Source organism: Aptenodytes patagonicus, chromosome 13 (genome assembly GCF_965638725.1).
Source record: "Aptenodytes patagonicus chromosome 13, bAptPat1.pri.cur, whole genome shotgun sequence".
NCBI lineage: Eukaryota > Metazoa > Chordata > Aves > Sphenisciformes > Spheniscidae > Aptenodytes > Aptenodytes patagonicus.
Window position 1 is genome coordinate 13,446,910 of NC_134961.1, and position 19,277 is coordinate 13,466,186.

Here is a 19,277-nt window from a genome sequence, read left to right on the forward strand (position 1 = left end):
CCTAGTCACACACATCAAATCAACAAACAGCATTGCATCACGTGCTTTTGACTGATTATTTCCTTGCTTACTATTATAGTCATGTCCACTAACAACTACCCTGAGGTAGTTACAGCTGTGTTTAAACATGGTTCTCCTAACATCAGCTCCAAGTATCTGTAAGTAGTGAGGAAATCAATGTCTACCCCGGTGCCTGCACTGCAACAGCCTATATTCATTGTATGCAGAGAGCCTACAGTGAAGAACATTTAAAAAGTCGGTCAAAGTTCAGAAATCGCTTAAAATCACGTGTGTTTATTCTGCGGACAGAAAGAAGCAAGGATCCCAAAGGAAAATATTAATATATAGATAGATATAGATAAAATATTGATAAATAATACAAGGTGATGCACAAACACAAGGCCTATGTAGTTAAGCTGGAACTGCAAAGGAAACTAATCTGTACAGGACTGTTTTCAATAACAGATAAAAAATATCAGAAAATAAAAGTGTGGCATATTACTAAAGAAAAGAGAAAGATGCAGAAGTGAATGAGAAGTTAGTAACAGATCAGGCTTAAAACACACACAAACAAATCCATCTCAACAGCTTAAGGTTCCCCTCTTCAAACAAACCCAGGGTTCTGAGTTTTTGGGATCCCTGAGCATATGCAGTTCTAGCTGACTTCATCACAAAGCAGAGGTACCTCGCACCAACCCAAGCCAGTCATCTATCACTTCTTTATATGTCATTTCCTTTCAAACCATTGGGCTAAAGAGAAATGCATCACCTTGCTGTGTAAAGATCTGGTTCTTTTGTTTCATGCAAGTGTTTATTCCCACATTTTACTATGCTGTGGCTTTAGACATCATTGGTATCAATACTACAGGTTTCCTATTCAAGAATTTATATTTTTTAAAAATCTATTTTCATTATCTTCATTGTGAAAGTATTAATATAGTGTCAATAGCTGGAATACAGAAGATTAAATGCCTTCAAATCCAGTAAGTTTTCTTATTTTAAACAAAAGTCAGGATTTTAACAGCTAGTATTTTATTCCAAGAAAATTTTCACTATTTATTTCATATGATCATCCTTGTGGACAAAAAGGAACATGCTAAGCTATTCCTTACTACATAATTGCCATTATTATTACTAGGTTATTAGTCCTAACTGCTCTATCATTATGCATCTCTTTTAGCTGTATCAGGAGCAGTAAATGGTGGACTGCGCATACAAACTGTTTCCTAAAAAACCTTCAGAAACCTTGCACTATGAAGCAGGAATGATTAGGCTATGACAAAAATGCAGGAGTTATTGTATTTCAAGATTCAAATAAACTAAGCAGCTCATCTATCACAGTAAACCAGAGATTAGCAATTACTTGCAGATGCAGGAATTCATATGGACACCCCTGAACAGTATACCAAAAGCATACTGGACAGTTTATTCAAGCATAACAGATATATCAACACTGAACAAACTCATATTTCATAATGGCAGCTGATTTCATGCAAGTATTGCTAATTAGCAGCCCTACCATTTTCCAATTATAGTTGAGACCTTTGCCACTACTTCAAAAATGTATTCACAAATATTTTTCCACTATTGATGACTTTTTGAATCATTTTAGGGTCTCTTCTTGGGTAAGTTTATCTTGGCTGAGCTGTTAAGGTAACTGCAGGAGTAGTTGAGGGTAAGAACATAGCCACACTGCGCAGTCAGACAAAAATCCACTGTCTGAACACTTTTACCAAGTGGCTCCTCTGCCAAGGAGCTTGCCAGCCCTCTGCCTGCCACATACACTCTAGCAGTAGAAGGAGGAAGATAAACATAGGGAAAGTGCATATATATTAACTGTGAAAGCAGTGCCTAGCAATCAGACAACAGCATGTAGTCTCAAATTCCAAACTCTCCTTCCATTTAGGTCCCTAACATTTTGCTCTACCTGAAGATGAAAAACTGACATAAGCAGCACATAAAATTATTTTTACTTGTTATAAACACTGAAAGAAAGATTCCCCATTATTAAAACAAACCAGAAATTTTATTTTTTGGTTTGTTAGAAGGAAGAGACAGGCTGCTGACTACTTCAGATAAAAACAGTAGTTAAAAGAAATTTTCCTTTAGTGGCAGAGCTAGCTGCAGTAAATCTTTGATACAGATCTGAAGTGTTAAATGATAGCCTACCCTGCAAAGGTATGCTCTTGCATAGACTGCAACCAGTGGATCTCCAATTCCTCTAATCATAGACGTTAACCGTGGGAGACATTCTGAAATCCCCCTGTCAAGATTTTTCAGAAATGGAAATGAGATTTAACAATCGATAACAGAATTATATCACCTAAAGATAACTTCAGTAGCTGCCTTGTAGATTGACAATTGAGCATGAGTTATAGAAACACCTACCGAATAAGAAACACACTAGCAGAAAATTTTATTTCAGGAGTAAAATTTTATGTGTATAGTAACACATATCCTATATTCAAATTGCAGTATCTGCCATTAGGAGTAGTGCAGATAGTCAGGCTGGATGCTTGGCTTGTAAAAGACAAGCACAACTAAAAAACTCCTCTTCTAGTCTGGAGGAACAGCAGAGCTCTAGAAGGGCTGTAATTCAATGTGAAGAAAGCATCTGCTTAAAGCAGAACCGGCAGAACTCCTTGTATGTCTCATTTTCCCACAGGTCCTTTTTGACAGAGCTGTACTAGTGCCTGGAGATGAAGCCCATCAATTCCAGTAAAAGAACTGCTTTTTAGGGATAATGAAGTTGTCACTATAGTAGCAATTTGGCTTACAACACTCATTTCAAAATATAACTGAAAAAGGATGATTACATGTGAAGGAACATTTTCAGCTCAGCAACTGACACTGTTTGGCAACATATGAAGCTTATACCAAGATTTTCAATAGACAATGGTTCATTGCTCCTGAATTGTTTCCCCAACTCTGTCTCTAGCAATACAACACATCAATATTTTCCTTTCAGTTTTCTATCCCGTCTTTTTGCCACACTCCTCATCTCAACAATCTTGCTTCCCCTGCCACCATCTGAAGCCACTGGTTTTTAATTTGCAAACTCGTGATGTCACAATTATACATATATTCCAAAACTGCAAGCACTACTGCATTCCAAATTGTACCACAGTACACCCTGAATTTATTCCATGGCAGTCTCACTAAAAACTCCAAAACCTCTCAGTACTGCTTCTTCTCAGATCTATTGAGACCCTATCCACCATTAATCACAGAACTTGTGTGCTTAACTCCTTAAATTAGTTTATAAGCCCATCCATTCGCTTCTTTCCCACACTTAACATTTACTCTTACGTTTTGGATAAGAACTTATTGCACTTCAGTATTGCTGCTTCCACGTAACTAAAATGAAGCCAAGTTAAGGAACAAAACTAAGATGCATGCCATTTAAAAACATGAAAACAAACTTATATACCGAATACATATTGGACGAACTATTTCAAGGCCTTCTGTAATTAATTTCACTACACTTTTTTCATTTTTACGATTTATCTACAAGATTTTGTTTCCAAAGTTTTCACACATCAACTCTGCTTTATCACTGCCACGCTGCTCATAGCAAATAATTCAGCATTCAGTTTACTATGAAACAGGACTCAAAATTTAATTCAAAACATACAGCCTGAAACAAACAAAACAAAGTCAGTATAAACATCAGATTGCTGTGGGTTTTACTGAAACAAACATGTTCATTTTTGGAAAAGTCTATGAAAAACCTGCAGACACACTCTGAGAGTCTCATTTGAGAAGGATACAATCTGGGAATGAGTTCTCTGATTGAAGCAATCTTGAAAAACCAGTTTAAGCAAGTTTCTTTAGCCGTATCGTTAACACTCTCTGGAGAAAAATTATCTGGGGAAAAAAACAACCACCCAGAAATAGTTACGTTCTCTCTGGAAACAAGTCACTTTTCATTCTAGGTTCAAAATTGTATTCTCTTTCCTTTCAATAAGGAATTAGGCATACCATAATAAACTAGACAATATGTTTGATTCTCAGCTCTCTCTTGCAGCAGTAAGAGCCGAGTACACAGACAGCAGGAAGAGGTAACTAGAGCTCCCATCTTGCATTAAGTAACATTTCAGAAGCTGAAGTCAAACACTCAAAGCTAATCTCAGATCCGCTACTTAGAAATCTAACCTCTGCCTCTGCACAAAAGCAGAAATTGTAAAAAAAATAATACAGGGAATCTGTAATGAATATATGTATATAAATCTCTAACAAATGCATACATATAAAATAGATTTAAGCACTCAAATTCTTTAAAAGGCTAATAGAATTTTTAAAGAATATTATTTAAAACTATATTGCAAGAAGTAGGAAATATTAAACACTGACAGAACACTTGTTTTTGTACGCTAAACATCTAACACTGCAGCGCAGTTCTCTCCTCATGAGCTCTGGTACTATTCGTGTCAGCTGCCAGCAGGAAAAAGCTGCCACCCTGGGGTGGAACAGATGGGTTATGGGGACAGTGCTCTGGTCAGGCGGGCATGCAGTTGCATGGCTAACTGCCTCCTCTTTCTCCAGATTGCCTGGAACAGAAGGCAAAAATGGGCTTCTTGGGATCTAATCAGGTCTGAGGCAAGATGGTTGCGAAGGATGAGTCCCTCTTCTCTCAGTCATACAGCTACACAAGCAGCTTCTGCTGTGAATGTCTGCTTATAAACTCCTTGTGAAACTTTTTTAAAATATCAGTGCTCTCCCATCCCTGCCCCCAGAAGGTGAGAAGCTCCTGTTCCACAAGAAAGTTTCCCACTTCCAAGAGTAGAGAAGCCACACGCTAGATGCTGACTGAGTACAGGAAGATGTTCTTTCTCACCTAGGACCACAGCAGTTCTCGTCCAACTTTGTTTCGCTTGGTTCCCATGGGATGAGCATGGAGGTTGGGCCTGAAATCCCTGGGGGTTCACACTGCCATGCACAGCAAGCACAGCACAGATTTTCCTTCTCCCTCCCAATTTTATAGCTGCTTGGGAAGTTCCCACCAGCAATGCCCCTGGCAGCTGTGTAGCTGCAGCATGAGTTCAGCTTTCCAGAACGGAGGTAACTGTGCCCAGTAATCATGACATGCTATGGGAACTGTCTGCCTTCATTAACATTTATAAGAACAGTTTATCAGAGCTGCAACAACCAAATTTATTTTAAGTATTTTCCGTAAGTTTATTTCAAATTTAAATATTTGCTGGTGTCAGGCTTCTGGCTCAAATCCTATGGATTTAACTGTAACCTAATGGTACTGTTGCACTGCCAACAAGAGAGTAAGAGTGTTTCGTATTTCAATGACACGCACTTAATACACTCCGAATTGCAAGGAAAAGTCCGTATTTCAATGTAACGTTTCGGTGCCTTCCTAAAGAAGTACTTCCATATACGTTTGTACCGTAAATGTCAAATTAAACTTTTACATTCTGTTAGAACTTCAGCTGAAAAAATGAAAAGGCCCCAAGTTAGAAAGATCATACTGGCAGCCTGCTCGCTCCTTCTTCCAAAATTATTCTCTAATTAAAGCAAAACTATCAACAGTTTCCAGTGTAGCAACAAGACCATCTATTTACCAAAAACTGAGATTCTCAGCTTTGTCTGTATATTCTTCACAGTTAAAACGTGAACTTGCATAAACACTGTGAATGGTGAAAGCTATAAGCAATGGATTTTACTGTTAAAAACTAAAAATTACTAGATTCAAATCAGAACTTTTTTCATAAGAAATAAAGTAGCATGGGTCCTATTTAACCATTCCCAAATTAGTTCAGACACGATTTTTTCCAGGAGCACAGTAGAAACAAACACAAAAGTTACCTGGCAAAGAGACACGATTGTCCACGCACATTGACAGAATTCTTTCATACACTAGTTTCCCTGTTTAAAAAAAAAACAACAAAAAAACCCCCCATTCATAACCAACTAACGAACTGTAAAACAAAACGTTAATATAAAGGTTCCCTCTCCAACATACATTGAAATTAGCTGGAAAAAACTTCCTAGAACACTAACATTATGCTGCCCTCTAGCGAGGCTGAAATGTTAAGTCTGAATTTAGCACTTCGCACACTGTAACAAATTTATCTGGCTCCCTTCAGTGCAGGTCAGGTCAGATTTCTCCCAGGCCAGGAAAGGACAGCTGGTGTCCTGTCTTTGCTGAGTTTGGATATTATGTTATCTTCAGCAACTTTCAGTAAGTAGGAAAGAGCACAAAGAGGAAGCAAGACCTGAAAAAACAACTGGATCTATGTCATAGCATATCCTGCTAAACATCAAAATATCCTTCAACTTTGAATGCCATTGTAAATTTTTTCCATAACATGGCAGAAAACCAAGAGAATCACATGAAGTGGGTGACAATTTCACTTAAAGGATCATTTAAAGATGATAAAAATAGATTAAAAAAATTCAGTAATTACATTTTGATCACTTCATAGTCCCTACTCAGCTAAAGAAAACTTTCTGACTTCTATTCTTCAGATATAGATAGAATGAAATATTGAGTCAAGAGGCTGCCAAAACAAAATATTTTCATAACAACAACAGTGTGTTTTAAATTTTAAAATGCAGAGATCATGATTTTTCCCAAGGTTTTGTTCTAGATATTCACTAATACATAAAGCATAGAACTACAAAATAAAATATTTTTATTTTAAAGACTTCACTCATAAGAGTTTTTGAACAATTATATACCACATTTATACCACGTGTCCAAATGTTTATGTTGGAAATATTCCATGTTAAAACTGAGAGTCATTTCAACACTTTTTGGATAACTTTAATGTTTTCTAACATTACAAAAAATTAATTTAATCTCATTAACAATTGTGTAGTAAGTCTGGCACATTAGATACTTACCAAAAGTATCAAGAATATCTGTAATTAAAACAAATTTACTTGGATAAAACTGGATTACTGTTGTGTCTGAAAGAAGCTTAGAACACTAGAAGAAAAAAAAAACAAACAAACATTTTTAGAGGACAATGCAAGTTTGTGTTTTCACTCCAGGCAGGCTGTAACAGATGAGTATCTACAGATGGAAAGAACCAACATGAACTATCCAGCAAAAAGCACAAGAACCTCTAACATAACACATTACGGTACTCTTTGTATTTTTCAGGTTATTCTTCATTTCCAGCAGAGCTAGTCACAGATCTGTTTTTCCTCTATACAAGGTAATCTACAATGAAGAATTTCAGCTGACCATGCAAATCTGTGCATTTGTTCAGACAAGATAAATTCTCTCCCAGAAGAAGCATAAAAAGGCACTTCTTTTCTAAAACAACTTTTTTTAAGGGCATTTTTCAGTTTCTCAGCATGTTTCTAAGCATCCATATCAAACACAAAATTTGATATAGACTAAATTAAGAAACAATTTTAAAAGTTTAGCTAATGAGCTTTTCAACACATCTTTGCAGCTCACATAACCAGTTCCAACATTTTGGAAACAGGTCAGCTGATCCACAGTCGGCTCCAGGGAGGAATCTGTAATCAATCACCACCCACCACAGGCACCTGACGTGATCGTGGCAGTTGGACTATAATGATGGCTGGTACAAAGTCACATTTGAAAACATATTAGCTGACTTAGTCCTAGTATCGTTGAATGTTAAGTCCAGGTAGGAACATGTCCATTTATGATATGAATTCAAAATACACACTGAGGAATGAAGATATTTTTAAGATATTTAATTAAGCTATACTTTGTTTTCCAAGATACAGACTAAACTGGAGTCAAAAACTTTGGCAGAAGTTTATTCACAGAAAATCAACTTCCTGAAGTTGATTCAACTTCAAATCAACTTCCACCTGAAGAAAACAGGCAAATGAGTGACTGGGGAGAGAAATCCACCTCCTCCCTACTTGAGCCAAATGCGGCCTTTGACCACGAGCCTTCTCTGGTCTCTATTTATGACTGACAAGTACAGTATTCTCTGTGATCTCCGTCCCTTCTCTCTCCTTCATCAGGAGACAGTTCTTCAATCTCAATGGAATAAATAAAGTTCAAGTTTTCACTACATTCCAAAAATCCAGGAAGCAATCTGATACCCCACAAGATTTATTTGTTTAAACAAGAAAATCATAACATTTGAACATGCTTAAATGAGGGGCACACTTAGTCGTTTTGTTTTATTCATCAGGGAGGAACTTAAGAGTGCACCAGAAAGACAGGTGAGAGCATTCACATCTTACAAACAAAGCAGAATCTTCCCTACTGCATGGTAAGTCAGTCACCTTCAAAGAAAGGTAATTCAGTAGCTGTTTAGGACCTACACATACCATGAACACTTAATTACCACTTTTCTTAGAGCTCACATACATAATCAACTTACTTCAGCTTACTCTAAGTAGCTTAGCTTATTCCATCTTGACAAGTAAAGTATCTTGGTAAAAAGGCACTTGAGGAATTCATGTTATAAATTCAGACCCTGCCTTAATAACCAGAACTCTTCCTGCACTTCAAGCTCTGTAAAACTCTCATACAGAGAATGAAGGCTCCATCCCCAATGTCCAAATGAAAGATCTTCTGTAATTTCATCATTAGTTCTTAAATCAAGATAATTCTGGAATTCAAATTAAAATTGCATTTTCCAGCCCAGTATACATTTCTGAAAATAACCACCAAAAAAAAAGGCCAAACTTACTCCTCCTATTGCACACTAATCAGTATGTGATACTAATAAAGATAGACTACATATATAATCACAGCCTGACGTCAAGAAAACTGCTTAGTTCTTTAAGAGGATACAACATCTTTAAAATTCTGCTATCTACTAGGAAGAACCACTACAAGGAAAGCTCAGTCAGGTTTCTACCCTATCCTGCTTCATAAGTATAGAATTATTCTTAGTCACTTATAGTCTCCTTTATGAAAGATTCTTGTATTCATGATAATTACCCAAACACCTGTTTCATTCTTACGCAGTCTTTCAATTAATGATAAGCATCTGCAGCATGAAGTTCAAGTGCAAAGTGAACAATTCACAGACAACACTTCAACAGAGATAAACATATGCAATTTTGATACCGCTTTCCTAAAAGAAAGCACTGCATCCCATCTTAGAAACTACATTATTTCAAAATCATTTGTGAAACCATTTGTAAAAGAATATATGAAAGTATTAATGCATAGATTATCACTGCATGTCAGACACGGCATATATACATATTAATGCACTGTAAATACAGTACATCCATGTCCCTTTTCTCCTCCTCCAGACTTTTAATATTGTATTCTCTTTCACTAAGATATTCATGCTTCACAATGCTATATATGGATCTTTTTTTAAAGAGTAATAGTGCTGATTTCACAGTATTACAATAGAACATTAGTCACCCTAGGTCACATACAATTTTCTGATCTCCCTTCATTTATGTTTAATTTCCTTTATTGTCTTTACCACAATTTAAGATGAAATTACTGCAAACAGTTTTCACAAGAGTATCCAGCATGAGAAAAAAAAATCCTGACTTTATATAACCCTGTTTGATGACTATTAGCATCACATCAGTTTCACAGCTTTGAAGGATGTCATTATCTCCTCTGTCCTCTGATGCACTCTGCCTCTGGCCTTTTTTTAAAGGCCAAGCCAAACAAAAGAGTATTTAATTGTCCTATTCCCCCGCTGCCTCCCTCTCAGCCCATCACCCCAAACAAGCCAGAGGAAGACTGTGAAGAAGTTTAAAAAAAAAAACAAAACAAAAACCCCCCAAACACTTAAAAAATCTGGAGTTGTTTTCTGTACTTTGCTGGGTCCTAAATCAGATTATTCAGTTGCCTTTGTAAGTCTGGATGGGGAAAACAACGACATTCAAAAAGCCATTCTGGTATTATTGGGGGGTGGGGCAGGCAAGGGGGTAGAAGAGGAAGAGGAGAGGAAAGGAAATTACATGTCCTAGGAAGAGCTGATATCATTACATATTATTTTTTCTAATTATCCCTAACCAAGTAAAATTTCCGCATCTGTCATTTGGCCACCCTCTTTAATGAGAATTCCATCCCACATACCCTAGTCAAAATCAATATATAACAACAAAGTTGAAAATCTGAAAGAAATGGTTTTCAGTGAAGAACAGAAGAAAATAGTAGAAAAATAACAGAAACCCTTCTTTCCCCAGGAAAGAAATCGGACAAGCCACACCACTAAACTCACCAGTTCTGTACAGAGCAAAAATGTAAAACTGACCTGGATGACTATTTTCAGAGCTTTTACTTTCTGATCAGAGGACCAAGCATCCTTCAAAGACTGGTTCAGTTCTTCAATTCGGTTCATGTAATCCTGCTGAGTCAAATTCAACAGCTCTTTCTGTGACCCCTGGCAAGAAAACACAAGCCTACTTAACAAGAGAGGGAGGGAAGGAAGGAGAGTGCCGTTATTATAGAGTCAAATCACCAGGGGGAAACCCACAAAACTTATTACAGAATTACCTAGTTTTCCCTTCTTATCTTTGCAGCATCAATATTGCAGGTGTTTGGCACAGAATTGCATCACAACTGCTTTGGTTTTCAAGAGACATACATGGTGGTACCCAAAGTTGTCCATGAGATCAGAAAAGCCGGACTATTTCAGTGGTATTCTACACGTGGTATAATTAGGACACTAACACTATACATAAGCATACTAGTGCCTGTGTAGCAGCAGTATCAGACAAATGAAATATTTTGCCAGCAAAGTCCTAAGAAATTCGTTGGCAGCAAGAAAAATCTGGCTATGCTTCACCCTCAGTAAGAAAATAAAACTACCTTCACTTCATGCTCGGTACTGGAGCACTCTTGTGATCTTTTTTCCAGAAGATCTTACAGACCTTCTAAAAACTCTACATATCAAAAGTAAACTAGTGAAACACTGGAAGCAGAAATAATTGTTTAAGCTTTAGAACCAAACTGACACAGGAATAAAGTGACTATAAATGCATTTTGAAAAATCAGAAGGTAGTTCTGGAACAGTCTTCAGTAGACGTATGAGTGACATTAAAAACTACCTTCAGGACTAGTTCTGATGAGTTTAAGCTGCATTACAGAACAGATTTCATAATCTGAGAATCTAGAAATAACCATCAGCAAAAACAATCACAGATTAAGAGATAAAATGCAAACGCAATTAGTTTCACACAAGGTTACCTATTTCCTTATGGTAAAGGGTACTTTATTTTCCTACTGAAAGAATCCAATCCTTTATTCGTGATATGCAGCTATTAGAACTGTGCCGGCTCAGGCAACAGGCATTCTGAAGTTAGTTAAGAAGCAGAGGTTTCAAAACAACATTACCCAAAACAACTCTAGAAGTACCCCACAGATTCAGGTTTTAGGAAGGTAGGTTATGGAACGCCTCATCTTTGCACCGTAAAATACTGCAGTTTGAGAAATAACGAGTACTCAGTATTTCTATCAAGCACGTAAATGTAACTTTAATCCAGCTCAGGTAGACAGTATGCAACTTCTGCAATGGGGGCAAACAAAATTATCAGATGTTAAGACTATTAGGGTCCATGAAGTTTTATAGCAGCTGCAGACCATACACAGTACCAAGGTAAATCAACATCAGGTGAATTTTTCGATCACAATTTCTAGTGATACAAAAATATGATTCTGCCTGAATTCTATAACAATAAGCACTGAAATTACTAGGGAAATCCCATGGAAAGTATATATTTGTCTAAATACTGCATAAGCACGTGCAGAATCAGGACCTTCTTAAAAGGTTTCATGAAAGATTTTTATTTCACAAATTTATTCCACTTTTAAAATGGTGATATAATCGGATCAGAAAACTTTCTCACCTCTTCCAGATCATCCAGTTCTTCTAACCTTGTCCTCACTTTTTCAGAAACTGCTGAGCCCGTAGTTGTAGCTTTTCCTGTGAAGAATTATATATTTGAGTTTCTTTAACATTTAAACACTTGGACTTCTAAAGGGAAACAAACCTGAAGGAGCTTGACAGACTCAGACAACTAGTCAGCTTCTATGACAGAAGAAGCGGTTTGATTCATTTGGTGGCTATTCCAGAAGACACACATTTAAACATACCTACAGTCCCTTCACTTTGAACAGGGAATGACCAGTATGCAAAACTGAACATAAATGGATTTTCTTGCAAGTTTTGCTGGTAAGGAAAGAACCACTGGATAGAACCATAGGATAATTTAGGTTAGAAAAGCCCTATGGATGTCTGTGTCCAACTCTCCTCCTCAAAGCAGGTCCAATTTTGAAGTTTTAACAGGTTGCACAGGGTTATTTTCAGTCAATTTAATGATATCTAAGGATAGAGATTTCACACCCTCTCTGGACATCTGTTCCAGTGTTTGACCATCCTCATTCCAAAAAAGTATTTATTTTTTTTTGCACAAGCTGAAATGCTGCATGTTTACTCATATAGAAAAACTCTGATTTACTATGCAATCAGCTATGACTACTTAGCCTGGATTTGTTTTGCTAGAAAATGTGATAAAATATTTAACATTTGGTTCTTTTTTGAACACTCAGCATACAGCTGAAATCATTTCATTTTCATGTAAAGAGAATAACTGAACAAGTTCCCAAAGGACTTGTTTATCAACTCTTCTACTTGCTGGAAGGGAAAGCAATCATGATCCTCAAAATATCATTGCTCACTTTAAATGGAAGAAAGTTTAAGCTACAGTGGAAGGCAGTGAACTCCATTTCCTTCCCCAACACATAATCACAAATTCATTAGCCTACAAAGCATACAAGCCAAGGTGGTTGGGTGGTTTGTTTTCAGTAATTATTTTAAGCAAAAATCCAGCAGAAGTCTTATTCACAAAAAAACCCATAAATCCAACCATATGTCAGAATGGTGGTAGAACAGGAAATCACATTTCAACTATTGACCACAAACCTGTCACTGCAACCTACCTCAAGCAAAATCTGTTACTGTTAGACATAAAGGAACTGCTTACCTTTTTCAGATCCCATGTACAGATTCTGTGAAGAAACAGAAAAAGCAAACTCTTAGAAAAGATGTACTCATTAGCATTCCAAGAATGCACAGGGTAATTACACTGCTAATTAAGCCTCTAATCATTTAGAAGTAGACATAAGACCAGAAGTTATTTGTATTGTTACAACAAGAAAGCGATGGCTTCTAAGTATCAACAGACTTGTGGAGTGGGCTCCAAAACAAACATTGGAAGTGAGAGCTTGTGGTACAGCTTTCTACAACATTAAAACTGAAATTTAGAGGACCAGTACTTACTCATTAAATAATTACAAAACAGCAACATCCAAAATCCATTAAAGGTCTAGTACAAATAAATGAAACTGGAGAAGCTGCCACTTACAATAGAGAGCTTCTCTGTTGTTGTGTATCTAGCAAGGATTTCACCACGTTTGCTTGACCATGGTTCAAAGTCATTTCCTACTGCTGAGCTGTCATCTTTATCCCGTTTCTTTCGTGTACTATCCTATGAGGAGAGTACAAGTGCAAATGTTAAATAAAAATCTGGAAAAAAAAAAAAAGAAGGCTGATAAAGGTCAACTTAACGTTTCAAGTGCTTACTGATCCAAAAAGTTACAATATTAAAAAAAAAAATCCGTATTTAAATAAATGTAAACATAAAACAGGTAAATAAAAAAAGAATACTTTATTCTATTAATACAGTATATTTTCTATTTGCCTTAACCTCCAAATTGCTGAGACAAATATATTTCATCCAGGGTTGGCTTTGTAGTTTCGTTTTTCATTTTTGTTTTTATTTTATTGAGTTGAGATAACTGCCCTCCAATGTTACCATGGTAGCAGTAGTTGTCACAGGATCTGCAGCTGCTGCAAATAATGACAAGGGATCGGTACCGTCCAATACACTGCTCAATGGATCCATCATAGAACTAGAAGAAGAAGAGGAAGTAGAAGAAGTACTTCCTTTCCGGTTCATTTTCTTGGTCTTGGATTCAGTAACCTGAAAGAAAAAATCAAAAGTATTAAACAAAAAGACTTTCTCTTCCCCCTATTTTCTTTAATAAATCATCAAAATACATACTACATAAATGGAGCTGTTGCAATGAAAGCAAGGACCCACCTACAAGAAACTCTTTAGAATCAGCATTAGCATTTAAACTGAAGCACCTCTTTTTCCCCTGAATCTGGAGGCTCTCTGCACTAGCATTTCCATTTCTTTTTTCTTTTTCCTTCCAATTCTGGGTCTACAGAACTATAATAACAACCATTCTAAATTTCTTTCTAGTACCCCTCCTCTATTTTTTTGGTTTTTCTCCCTCTCCTCCAACCTCTTTCTTGCTATTTGATTTCCTCTGCCAGTCGCATCTTTACTTTTCTTGTACAATACTCAAGCCTGAAACATCAAATCCATTCTTAAGGCCTCTGTCTTATCTCTCTACTGACCTTCCTGAGTAGAAGCTGCTGTTCATTTATCATTCATTAGTGTATGACTATCATCTCTCTGAAGCTGGATGTTTTTGCACATTTTTAGAAGCCTCTCATACATTAAAGAGATGATAAATATTTTAAAGCATACAGCTGACTGGAAGTTAACCCAAAACCAAATCTTACATCAAGCAATTATGCAGGTTATTTGTAATGCAACAATTTGATTTTAAACACATCCATTATTCAGCATTTAATGCAACCAAGAAAACCCACAAGTTGAAATGCTGTATTAGTCAGAAGGAGACTGTTTTTGACACATAACAGCACCAGCAAATTTCTGTAAAGGACAAACAACAGAATAAACCTTGATGCCTCTAAAATAACAGGCCACAAACACAGAAAGCAACTTCACTAGTACTACCACCAACTTCAAAGCTTTTTCATTTTAAAGGAGTAGAAATAATAAGAAGAACACAGTCAGTTTTAATTCACATTCATTTTCCAAAAGCACAAAGAAACTCACTGTAATGGGTTTTAGTGGATGGTAATCACCAAAATCCAAGGGTACAGATTCCAGTTTGCATACTTCAGATTCTGAAACATAGTTTCTTGATCTCGCATGCCTTAAAAAGCAAGAGTAAAGGGAAAGTATACATGCACATAAATAACCACATACTTACGAACCAAGAAACATATCCTACGGCTATATAGATGCAGGCATATTTAAAAGAAGAAATGCATGTTGAAAAATAAGTCAATGTAAAGACCAAAATTTCTCTCTCTATTAAGATACATAAACTAAAAGTGAAGAAATTTTACTTTCAGCCATTCAACTGTATTCTGCCTCTACAGCTGGATTCTTTTCCATTCCACTGGGGCAATTTAACCAAGTATTTGTATGTGTGACAGGCTGATGGAGATTATTAAACACATGTTTTAAACTGAATAGTCAGAGTTAAAGAAAAAGGTAAGTGTGAAAACACAAGGGAAGAAATCAAAGTGATTGTGCACAGATATAATGAGGGACTACAGAGATTAACTTGTGTAGCTGCAAAGCTCTTCCCTGAGACATCTATTTCTATCTGTTCACTGTACTCATAACAAAAGTTGCAAAAGTCAAATTATAAGAAAAAAACTATCCGTATTCATATGTTTGCATTGTGGATAAGTCCTTGTATAAAAGCCTTGCCTCTCCTATGAAAATTAAGTATGCCATTAAGTGAAATAAATCACAAAAATATACATGTTTCAGTTTTTTTTTTTAATCTGATATTAAGAGAGAACTCTGAGAACTACGGCCTCCATCTCTAATTAAAAAAGACTTGATTCCAGAAAAGAACATAAATAAAAGTATTTGAGCAAAACGTTGCCACCAGGAACTAACAGTAACATACACTAATTTATCATCACAGTTTAAGGAAGCTGCTCTTTTATAAAATAGACCATTCATCCTAATTTTAATTGCCTAAATATAAATTTATATTTTAAAAAGGCTTTTAAAGCACGTTTGACAATGTAGGAAGGCAAAAAAGGGGGATTAAAACTTCCCTGACTAGCACCAGATGACAATTTCAAAAGAGACTTAAGAGTTACAAGTGCTTTCTATCTCTGACAACACATCAATATTTCCCTTTAATTGTATAATTACAATAATTATATATAAAATAATTCCCCTTAATTGCATGGAGTAGTAGTAATGGTTAAACAGGGAAATGAAAATACGAACTCACAAAAATACATAGGACAGCTGCTTCCTGAAACAACTGCCATCATAGCTACCACATGGTACCTTCCTTTAGCAGTAGCAATAGTTAAGTACTAAAGCAGAAAGAGATCCAAGTAAAATCTAGAAAAATATATTTGAAAAGGTTTCTCTGCATTCTACCCTCCACAATTTCTTGATTTTTTTTTTTTTTAGTTTTTGAAACATGCAGAGCAGCTAATTGTTCTTTCCTGTTTCATCCAGGATCCTGAGAATGTTTATAGCACACGCTAAGGCCTTAGCTGAATGAGTAAAACCAGTGGATACACAAAGGTTTCTTTAATCAGACTCCTAATGAAAACAAACAGCATTCCTCCATATAATACACATCTTTCCCACAAAAACTAATCCAAACTTTCAAAGATTTCCATTCCTACTCAGAGATCTAACTCATTAGGAAGAATTTCATCAGTGCCAAGCAGCCAACTCTTCTATAGATACTGCGTACCCCAAAAAACCCCAGATTTATTAAAAAAAAAAAATTAAGAATGAGTTTAATTTATGGTTGTGCTACTCCAAGGAGAAGCTTTAACATCTAATGAGATACAGCAGAGCAAGAGAGTCCAGCAAAATCTATGTGCTTATTTCTTTTGTTTTCTTGATCTCCAGTTCCTTTTCTTTATACATTAATAGTCTCTTTAATTTACTATTGTCCCATGATTCAATGATTGTCCTTGCTCACTGCTTCATGGGTTAATTAGCATTTGGGTGAAAAACCTTTCAAACTCTTTCTGGCTGCCTAACTATAACATTTCTATTACTCTGTTGCAGTTCTGTCAGTATTTCCATACCTCTCCTTTACAGGTATTTTCAAACTAGCAGTAAAGAAAGATGTCACTGACAGCTCACACTTGGCATACCACTCCCAGGCCAAAACCAATCGTACTCTAATAATAATGTAAGGCATCACTGGGCAAGTATAGATGTCTAATACACACACAGGAATGAAGAAGAGCTGTTCACCCTGCAAATAAGTCTTTAGAAAGTGCATTTACAATGTGACTATTCAAGTGATAAGGCAGCTTGTAACACAGCTAATACGGGGGACAAATTCAAGCTTGCTCTGACATTTTGTTTCATATATTCTCCAGGGAAAGGAGATTAAGCATTCCTTTCTCAGCCACAGCAGCGCAGCCAACTTCCAAGAGTAAATAAAAGTAAGAGCCAGGCCAAGCCAGCGTTTCATCTCCACTGCTAACTGCAAGATACACCCCTGCTTGCAGGTGCTGTTTTAACTGAGTTTTAACCTTTTTTCACACGAGCATCACTGTAATTGCCACCACTCTATGCCTTTGACACTTGCCAGACTGCCTTTTTTCTCTCCTCCTGGTAAACAATCTTTTTTCCCAGGACTGCTGTACTTCCTCCTTACCCTTAAGTTACTGAAGTTCTTCCAGCACCCAGCCCACCGTACGAACCCAGGTGCCTCCCTCACGCTCCAGGTTCAGCACACAGCCAGGCCCTGCACAGCAGAAGAACCAGCCTGGACTCCACACCTCCCCTTCTTGGGATATGACACCTTTCAGGCACACAGCACCCACACGGAGCCAGTGCTTATCCTAAAGCAAGGGCTTCAAAAAGCTTACAGGGAGCACAAACAAGCAAGGCATGTAAAATGGAAAAGAACCTCTTTACATCACTAGACATATATTGGTATTGACAATAAAATGAAGTGCATCTCACAAGTCAATGTACTTGTCATTATTTGAATGTTAAACATAAAACCCAAACAATTTCTCTAGATAGTTATACAGTTACTACAAAAATGAATTCTAGCCCTAAGTTTTAAATTACTTTATATATTTGCCAATTTTTTTTACTACTGTAACAAATTTTTAAACCAATAATTCTCTTAATTTGAACACTATGTTAATGCAAGGTCCTTTTATTCAGTGCCAACAGGTGCTATTTTTTTTCCTCATATGAAGACTAATGAGTATGCAGACAATTAATCTGCAAAATGCCTTTTTAAAATTAGCATCCAACAATGCTTAAAAATAGCTAGCGTTCTACTGAACCGTGTAGCATGACAATATCTTCCGTATTGCAAAAAAGCATGCATTAAAACATTTTACTCTGGTTCATCATGTCTCCATGGCCCCTTCTGCATCAGTGTTACCAGACTTACTTATTAGCCTACCTCATTGCTGCATTACGTAAAAATCAATTTGTCAGCATCCCTACTGCTCTTTGTGGCTGCGGTCCTTAGTTTTTCATTATATTTTGGTACTGCTAGAAATGCAAAAGTTGCAGCCACATTTATTCCTTTCAGTTTCTGCAAGATCACTGGCCACACAGATTCCACCAAAATTACTGCACTCAACGTAAGTACCATCAGTTCCAACAGCCAACTAACATATTAGAGCTCTTACACCCTCAGATTTTCTCAGCTACATAAATTCAAGTTTTAAAGTATTTCATACCCCAGTGAATTTATTTTTAAAAGTACAGCTCTGATGTTGTTATAAAACCTCAATTGGTTTCATTAACAATGACTTTCAAATCCACCAATTATTTCCACTTTTTATTAAACATGAAAGTTTGCTCACACATTAACAACATGAAAGAGTGAGACATGATTTTCAGCACGACCATGTATAGATGGGGAAAACTTTTTGGCATCCTAATGCTCTAATTGGCTCTAATTGCTGCATATTACTTTTCTTGATTCCACATTAGGTTTGATTTCTAGTTTGCTCAGGACTATAACACATCAGCCACATCAAAACCTGTAAGTTAGATATATTTGATGTGTCAAAAGAACAATTAGCCTCAGGAGAACAAGTCTTCCAGAAACAGAAAATCAGCTCATTTGTAAACAAGAGCAAGTTTGGAGAAAAATGGACTATGAACACATTTTCCTTTACTCTGTCACAGAGAGAGCACCTATTTTATCCTTCCTTTCCATAACAAATACCAGACTGTGTGTTATTCCATGTCCCATGCAGTGCAGCTGCCTCAGCTCTGTTTTTCCTGTAGAAATACCGCATGTCGCTAGAAGCCGACTCTGCCTCTTCAGTTTGTAGCCCGTAAACACCGTGCCTACTTCTAAAGAGCCTGTGAAAGATAACTAGCAGAAGCTAAACCGTGCCAGTAAACTTAAATCCACTGTACAGAAATCTTCATCTTCACTGGCGAGTTTTGAAATCCACAGACCAAGGCGCAAGCAG

General features: G+C 36.6%; 1 protein-coding gene across 2 annotated transcripts in view; it reads right to left on the reverse strand.

The window, feature by feature from the left end:
• VPS35L (VPS35 endosomal protein sorting factor like) overlaps positions 1–19,277 on the reverse strand; it is a 59,604-nt gene that overhangs the window by 39,374 nt on the left and 953 nt on the right. The window contains exons 2-12 of one of the 2 annotated variants that reach the window (XM_076350563.1): positions 14,869–14,968; positions 13,750–13,917; positions 13,300–13,422; positions 12,919–12,943; positions 11,782–11,858; positions 10,188–10,316; positions 6,859–6,943; positions 5,818–5,877; positions 3,771–3,867; positions 3,310–3,357; positions 2,170–2,263 (exon numbers count right to left, since the gene is read on the reverse strand). In XM_076350563.1, the coding sequence (XP_076206678.1) occupies positions 2,170–2,263; positions 3,310–3,357; positions 3,771–3,867; positions 5,818–5,877; positions 6,859–6,943; positions 10,188–10,316; positions 11,782–11,858; positions 12,919–12,943; positions 13,300–13,422; positions 13,750–13,917; positions 14,869–14,968 (1,006 nt within the window). The remainder of the gene's footprint in view (positions 1–2,169; positions 2,264–3,309; positions 3,358–3,770; positions 3,868–5,817; positions 5,878–6,858; positions 6,944–10,187; positions 10,317–11,781; positions 11,859–12,918; positions 12,944–13,299; positions 13,423–13,749; positions 13,918–14,868; positions 14,969–19,277) is intronic. The other variant, XM_076350564.1, reaches the window with a different exon arrangement.